General features: G+C 48.9%; 1 protein-coding gene across 2 annotated transcripts; it reads left to right on the top strand.

Annotated features, from left to right (window-relative positions):
- Positions 1–275: 275 nt before the first annotated feature.
- LOC132808014 (zinc finger protein 470-like) lies at positions 276–7,835 on the top strand. Of its 2 annotated transcripts, none has more exons than XM_060821909.1 (2): positions 276–314; positions 3,277–7,835. In XM_060821909.1, exon 2 carries the CDS (start codon positions 3,685–3,687, stop codon positions 4,903–4,905), a length of 1,221 nt encoding a protein of 406 aa, XP_060677892.1. In that variant the 5' UTR covers positions 276–314; positions 3,277–3,684; the 3' UTR covers positions 4,906–7,835. The 2 variants fall into 2 exon arrangements, with proteins under 2 accessions (XP_060677892.1, XP_060677894.1); XM_060821911.1 differs by having other exon boundaries at positions 291–375.
- The last annotated feature ends 400 nt before the right edge of the window (positions 7,836–8,235 follow it).

The following is an 8,235-nucleotide window of genomic DNA, read 5'->3' as shown; positions in this document are numbered from 1 at the left end:
ACAACCACCTGAATTACCCATAGTGCCCAAGGATGTCTGCACATGGGGTGGATTGGCTTTGTTAAATTAAGCATAATGTGCAGGTAAGGTGTATTACTCAGGGTTAAATGTAGGGGAATGGGTGTGGATGGGTTACCCTTGGGAGGGTCAGTGTGGACTAGTAGGGTCCAGTGGCCTGCTTCCGCACTGTGGGGATTCTCTGAAGGGAATGGGTTTTTGGACCGAGTTCTCCACCCCGCCCCTTTGACGTCACTCATCATCGCCCCGCCCCTCTTTTTGACGTCACAACGTGGAACAGAAGGATCGACGTTGGGGTAGATATCTTTTCTGTTTTTATTTTAACATGCACCCGATTCCCAGCAGTAACTGCAACAGGTACAAGTACAGCACATGCAGTATTCCTCATTGCAGCTGCAAACCGGGTTTGCATCCTCTGTTCTTCCTCCCGCCTTGGCTCCAGCACGTCCAGCTTCCTTCCCTCATTCCCATCCCCCCGCCCTGATGTTCCAAGCTGACCCGCAAAAGATCGGATTGTCCCTCCATTCTTCCCCGGTTGTCTTTTGTGGGTTTTGAAAACTTTCCCAATCCCCTGATTATAGAAGTTGAATTTATGTTGTAGCTGCACCAGACATTGGTTAGGCCACTCTTGGAATGTTGTGTGCAGTTCTGGTCTCTCTGCTAGAGGAAGGATGTTGTGAAACTTGAAAGGATTCAGATAAGATTGACAAGGATGTTGTCAGGGTTTGAGCTGAACAGGGTGGAGCTGTTTTCTGTCGAGCGCCAAAGGCTGAGGGTGACCCTACAAAGGTTTATAAAATCATGAGGGACATGGATAAGGTAAATAGACAAGGATGGGTCATAAGTGCAGGGTGAGGGTGGGATTTAAAAGGAACCTAAGGAGCAATTCCTATATTCAGAGCGTGGTGTGTGTAAGGAATGAGCTGCCAGAGGAAGTGGTAGCGGCTGGTACAATTACATCATTTAAAAGGCACCCAGCTGGTGTAATGGAAAATTAACATTTATTGTGAAATCTATAAAAGTGAAGGGAAACAAAGAAGTAAGGGCCTGACTTTGCAGACAGGCAGAGAAAAATGTAAAGTTAAACCAACCTAACAGCAGACGTACAAGACCAGTAAACTACCATATCAGTCAAGGAATGAGAAAAACAACTCTATATATGGAAAGGAACTCAAATGTTCCAGGTTCCTGGCCTTGAGGTTTTGATAAGGAGAAGTGAATCCAGCCAGGACCGACATAGTTAAGGCGAGTGTTGCAGAGCAAATAGACGTTGTTCCTTGAAAGTGGAGTCTCAGGTAGGCAGGATAGTGAAGAAGGTGTTTGGTATGCTGGCCTTTATTAGTCACACCAGGAGAAAGTGAGGACTGCAGATGCTGGAGTACCAGAGTTGAAAAACGTGGTGCTGGAAAACACAGCAGGCCAGGCAGCATCCGAGGAGTAGGAGAATCGACGTTTCGGGCATAAGCCCTTCTTCAGGAATGTGCTGAAGAAGGGCTTATGCCTGAAACGTTGATTCTCCTGCTCCTCAGATGCTGCCTGGCCTGCTGTGTTTTTCCAGCACCACATTTTTCAACCTTATTAATCACAGTAGAGAGGACAAGAGCTGTTGTGGATGTGCAGGGCATTGGTTAGGCCATTTTTGGAATACTGTGTTCAGTTCTGGTCTCCCTGCTGTAGGAAACATATGAAACTTTGAAAGATTTACAAGACTTGCCAGATTTGGAGGGTTTGAGCTACAGCGACAGACTGAATAGGCTTTGAATATTTACCCTGGAGCATCGGAGGCTGCGTGGTGATCTTATAGACATTTGTGAGGGGCATGGATAGGGTGAATACTTAGTCATTTCCCCAGGGTAGGGGAGTCCAAAACTAGAGGGCATATGTTTGAGGTGAGAGGGGAATAATTTGAAAGGAACCTGAGAAGCAACCTTTTCACACAGAGGGTGTTCCATGTGTGGAACGAACTGCCAGAGGGAGTGGTGGTGACTGATGTAATTACAACAGTTAAAAGGCATCTCGATGTTAGTCTGTTCTGAGCTCTGTTGAAGATTTGACTCTCCCCACCCACATCTCTTTTACACCTTCTGGAACAATAAAACATTCAGCAATCAAGACCCAACCCACAATCTCCCAGCCTGTCAACCATCCAGACACCGTGTAGTCATAGCAGGGAATTAAACAAGAAAAATGAAACCAAATTACAAATGAATACAGGCTCATGCTTAATGTTTGTTCATGAGGAAGTAAACCAAAAATAGGATCTCCCGGGATTTATATGGTGCCCTACTTGGGGAATTTTGTTTCCCTTACATCTAACTATTAGTACCCAGCTATGATTTACAACAACATTGACAGCAACAGAAATAAAGCACCTGTTATCAAACAGATTAGAAATATACAGCACAGAAATAGACTTTTTTCTCTTTCATGCACATACACACGTATAAGTCTTGTATTTTTATACAAGAATTTCTGGGATTTACATAGTAATGATAACTGCGACTCCCAGTCTAAAAGGTGAAAGACTTAACAATCCAGGTTTGTTCAATATATCATTTCAATGGCAGGAGACTATGATGCATTTCAATAAATTCTGTGTCTTATGATCTTATTCTCCACAATAACCTGATGAAGGATCAGTGTTTCGAAAGCAAGTGCTTCCAAATAAACCCGTTTGAATACTCACCTGGTATTGTGTGGTTTTTAACTTTGTCCAGGTTAGGATGGATTGACCGTGCTAAATTACATAGTGCCCAGGGATGTGCAGGTTAGGTGCATTAATCAGGAGGCAAATGTTGACCAATAGGGGTAGGGGAATGGGTGTGGATGGGTTACCCTTCGGAGGGTTGGGGTGGAGACTCGCTGGGCCAAGTGGCCAGCTTCCAGACTGTGGGGATTCTCTGAAGGGAAGGGGTTGTCACAAACTCTTTGTTCTTTTTTTGCTTCCCAAAATCAGACCTCCTCACCTCTCAGCAGTATCCCAGTGTTGTGAAAGATATTAACCTTCAAGTGGAATTATCCAAAATTCAGAGAGGTGTCTGACGTTTTTGCTTTTCTGTCCCTGTAAGATCCTGAATCAGCACTTTCAGGGGAATTAGTTAGAGCGGAGTGAGAACAGAGGGGGAAGGGAGAGTGGGATGGTGCTTTCAATTTTGTGGAATAACAAAAGAAAAGAATATTCCACAGAAAGTAGAATTCCTCGTTCAGAATTTCTACCCTGCACTGACAGTGATGACCTTTTGTAATCTCTTTTTACAGAGTATTTGAAGATCTGAAGATGGAAGTTTCAAAATCAACAGATGAAGGCCTTATGCTCGAAACGTCAACTCTCCTGCTCCTCAGATGCTGCCTGACCTGCTGTGCTTTTCCAGTGTCGCACTTTTCGACTCTGACTCTCCAGCGTCTGCAGTCCTTACTTTGACGTCCATGTCTGACAGTCACTCAATCCATCGGGACGGCAACGGTTTTCAACTATGAGTCTGTGAGAAGGAGCAAAGCTTTTTGGTTCCTGTTTGAGTACGTTTTCAGCATCAGTGGGACTGGATTAGAGACCCTTCCATTGCAGTGCACTGAGTGTGGAGCCTGAAACAGTTATACGGCCTGGAAAGAGGAATTCACGGTGGGGAGGGGCTCCACACGCGTTTGTCAGTGGCTGAAACTTCGGCCATGGAGAAACCCGAGGAATCCCGTCCCGTGGAGGAACGATGGAAGTGTGGCGACTGCAAGAAAGGCTTCCATTTCCTGTCTGCCCTGGAGATTCATCGGCGCAGTCACACTGGGGAGAGGCCATTCCCCTGCCCTGTCTGCGGGAAGGCGTTCAGCAATTCCACCAACCTGCTGACCCACCGGCGGGTCCACACGGGGGAGAGGCCCTTCAGCTGCCCCGAGTGCGGGAAGGCCTTTGCCCAGGCCTCCAACCTGCTGAGGCACCAGCGGATCCACACGGGGGTGAGGCCGTTCCCCTGCTCTCAGTGCGGGAAGGCCTTCAGCAATTCCTTCCACCTGCTAACCCACCGGCGGGTGCACACAGGGGAGAGGCCCTTCAGTTGTCCTGAGTGTGGGAAAGCCTACAGCAATTCATCCAGCTTGCTGACCCACCAGAGGGTCCACGCAGGGGAGAGGCCCTTCAGCTGCCCCGAGTGTGGGAAGGCCTTCAGCGATTCCTCCAACCTGCTGAGGCACCGACGGGTCCACACGGGGGAGAGACCCTTCGATTGCCCAGAGTGTGGGAAGGCATTCCGTGATTCCTCTGACTTGCTGAAGCACCAGCGGGTCCACACGGGGGAGAGGCCCTTCAGCTGCCCCGAGTGCGGGAAGGCCTTTAGCAATTCCTCCCACCTACTGAGGCATCAGTGGGTTCACACAGGGGAGAGGCCCTTCAGCTGCCCCGAGTGTGGGAAGGCCTACAGCAATTCTGCCCACCTGCTGACCCACCAGCGGGTCCACACGGGGGAGAGGCCGTTCATCTGCTCTCAGTGCGGGAAGGCCTTCAGCGATTCCTCCACCCTGCTGAGGCACCAGCGGGTCCACACGGGGGAGAGGCCCTTCAGCTGCCCTGAGTGTGGGAAGGCATTCCGTGATTCCTCCTCTCTGCTGAGGCACCGGCGGGTCCACACTGGGGAGAGGCCCTTCAGCTGCCCAGAGTGCAGGAAGGTCTTCAGCGATTCCTTCTACCTGTTGAGGCACCGGCGGGTCCACACGGGGGAGAGGCCCTTCAGATGCCCTGAGTGCGGGAAAAGCTTTGCCCAGGTCTCCAACCTGCTGGCCCACCAGCGGACCCACACCGGGGAGAGGCCCTTCAGCTGCCCCAAGTGCGGGAAGGCCTTCACCCGCTCCTCCCACTTGCGGAGCCACCAGCGAGTTCATGTGCCATCGCAGGGGGATTGAAGGCACGACGGCTGAGTGCCTTTACCAACTGGACTATCAACCCAGTTCCAGTGGCTCCCGAGTTCGATTCCCACCGCGACAGATGGTGGAATTGGAATTTGGTCAGAAATCTGGAGTTCAGAATCTAACAGTGAAACCATTGTCGGTGGGGTGGGGGGTGGAAGAAAACCCCCATCTGATTCACTCAGTTCTTTTTTAGAGAAGACTTGAGCAGTTATTAGAGCAGTCGTCCCAGCTGCATCCTTTACCCGGTCTGGCCTACACGTGACTCCAGACCCACAATAGTCTGGCTGACTCTACGCTGCCCATCCAACTTACTTGGATACAGGTTGAAATTGCTGAGTGAGGCAATACTTCCTCCAGGTTAAGGCTTTACCAAGGCTCCAATTACAAAGGGACAACCCAGTGGTGACCAATAATGAAGAAAGTGAGGGGTTGCACTTTGACCTTGAGCTATTTTGAAAAAATTGCTACTTTTGCTGCACAGTACTGGAGCTGTAAATCGGATTAACTGTGATTTCCCTGAGAACCCTACAGTTTTAACAAATGTCCTTGACATGGGAAGGTGAGAGGCACACCGCAACTGTACACAAGTGTACGTAGCTCCAGTACCTATCATCACCGGTGTCTGCTGACCCTCTATATTAACTTGTATTACTGGTTCTTGATCAGCCTCCCATGCTACTAGACGGTAGTGCCCCTTCCCACCCAGGTTCGCAGGGCATCCCTAACACATCCCATATGGGCCTATAGGTGTCTGGGAAGTGGGCACTGGGGATTCCCGCCATCTAGGCCCACTGTAGGGCAGAGGGGGGTCCGGTCCAATAAGGGCAATTCCTCCTAAAGTGGCCTGGTTGATGGCATCCCCAGCACATCATTTCTGGCCCCCCTTGAGCCTGATTATTTATCATGTACCATTCCTCGGTCCCTGTCCTTGAGGACTCCAGTTCTGTTTCGGCTGTTGTTTAAATCTGCCCTGCCCTGGATAAGTCACCTGCAGGAAAGTTTCTCTTAAAACCCTCCATTGCTGGCATGGGACTTTCTGGCCCCCGTCTGGTTACCTGATGGGAACCCCTTAGTGCTGGCACTTGGTTCACGCCAATGTTGATTGCTGCTGTGTTGGTTCTTACTGGCAACACCTTTTTAGTCTTTTTTTTTCTTTTTAAGCTCTTCGAGCTGCATTTGCGCTAGCTTCCTTTGCACCTCCTCCTGCTGTTCAGACAGTTTCTCTTTGTCTTTTTGAAACCTTTCAGCTGCATGAGCTACATGATCTCTCAATTCCTGGTGGCTCATTGATGATGTCAGACCCACCACCTCCTCCAGCCTTGACCAGACTTAGAACATACAACATAGAAAAATACAGCGCAGTACAGGCCTTTCGGCCCTCGATGTTGCACCGATCCAAGCCCACCTAACCAACACTAGCCCACTTTCCTCCATTTGCCTATCCAATGCCTGTTTAAATGCCCATAAAGAGGGAGAGTCCACCACTGTTACTGGCAGGACATTCCACGAACTCATGACTCGCTGAGTAAAGAATCTACCCCTAACATCAGTCCTATACCTACCACCCCTTAATTTAAAGCTATGCCCCCTCGTAATATCTGACTCCATACGTGGAAAAAGGTTCTCATGGTCAACCCTATCTAAAGCCCTAACCATCTTGTACACCTCTATCAAGTCACCCCTAAACTTCTTTTCTCCAATGAAAACAGCACCAAGTGCCTCAGCCTTTCCTTGGGAGGGCATTGCCTCTGATGGACTTTCGGAACATTGTGGTCAGTAACTGATTAGACTCTATGCCTTGCTCTGTTTCCAGCCTCCATTTCTTTAACTGTTTCTCCAAGTAGGCAGCCGGGTTTTCACTTTCTCCCAGTGGGTCCCCCCTCAGAGCCTGGGGGTCCATTTTGGGTGGATAACAGGCTCTTAAGGCCTGCCATACATTCTGTCTCACTTGATCAAACCCGACCCCATCAATCATTGGATTGTCTGCTGCATTTTTCAAGCGGGTTCGGACCATTATTTCCTTTAACTTTCGGGAGCCCTACCAACCTCACCAGCAGTGCCTTCAAGTTCCCCCATAGCCAGCAATCGCCCTGTGGTTTCATCTTCAAAAGCCCTGATCCACTTTCCTGCTCCCTCATGTAAACTCGGCAGCGCATTCTTCAGTCTTTCCAGATCCTGAGTTCCCCAAGGCATGTAGGGTGGGTTTCTCTCCTATTTTATGAGCGGTAGCATCCTTCCTTGTTGGCCCTTTTTCCCTTTACCAACACTACTTCTCAATAATTCTCCCTCGGGCTCTGAGTCCGATGCTATTTCTAATTCCTCCCATTCTTTAGATACTGGGACATTTTTCTTTCCTGGTCTCTCATCATCCCTTTCTGCTTGTTTTGCGTCACTTTCACAGCTTTTCTCTTCAGCCCTCCTTTCATATTGCAATGAGTATTCCTCAATTGCTTTTTGTTCCCTTAGCCCACGCAGCACACTAATCTCATGTTTCAGCTCTTCTTGCTCTCATTGCATAGCTTCTATTTGCTCCTGCCTGTCCCTTTTTTCTCGCTCTGTTCTTTCCCTCAGTTCATTTTTGTCTTCCACACTTCCATACCATTCTAACTGTCCCTCTATTTCTACTGTTCCCTTTATTACTGGACACTGCTTCAGTGCCTCTTCATTAAAGTAGGGAGGAGGTCTATTCAACTCCTCCACATCTGGGCGGCACGGTGGCACAGTGGTTAGCACTGCTGCCTCACAGTGCCGGAGACCTGGGTTCAATTCCCGACTCAGGCGACTGACTGTGTGGAGTTTGCACGTTCTCCCCGTGTCTGCGTGGGTTTCCTCCGGGTGCTCCGGTTTACTCCCACAGTCCAAAGATATGCGGATTAGGTGAATTGGCCATGCTAAATTGCCTGTAGTGTTAGGTAAGAGGTAAATGTAGGGGTATGGGGGGGGTTGCGCTTCGGCGGGTCGGTGTGGACTTGTTGGGCCAAAGGGCCTGTTTCCACACTGTAAGTAATCTAATCTAATCTGGGTCTAGAGAGGGTGGGGGGAGCTGATTCCTGCTTTCCTGTTTCCCATAACTGTTCAGCTTGTTCTTTTGCAGCTTTCCTGGTCACCACTGAAGCTACCTTCAGTTCCTCACCCTCTTTCCTGGAAAGTTTCAGTATTTCCAGCTCCTGATCCCTTTTTTGGTTTCTATTTTTAGATTTATCTTTCGGCTTATAGTTCTTAATTAATCCTTCCATCTCATTGCACATATGTTTATCAAAGGTACCTTGTTTTGGCCATTTAGTCAATAAATCCTTAGTTCTTTTTTCCCATTTCTCTGAAATT

This window comes from Hemiscyllium ocellatum, assembly GCF_020745735.1.
Source record: "Hemiscyllium ocellatum isolate sHemOce1 chromosome 27 unlocalized genomic scaffold, sHemOce1.pat.X.cur. SUPER_27_unloc_3, whole genome shotgun sequence".
NCBI lineage: Eukaryota > Metazoa > Chordata > Chondrichthyes > Orectolobiformes > Hemiscylliidae > Hemiscyllium > Hemiscyllium ocellatum.
The sequence above is the reverse complement of the archived record's forward strand: the minus strand, read 5'-3'. Positions and strand labels throughout refer to the sequence as shown.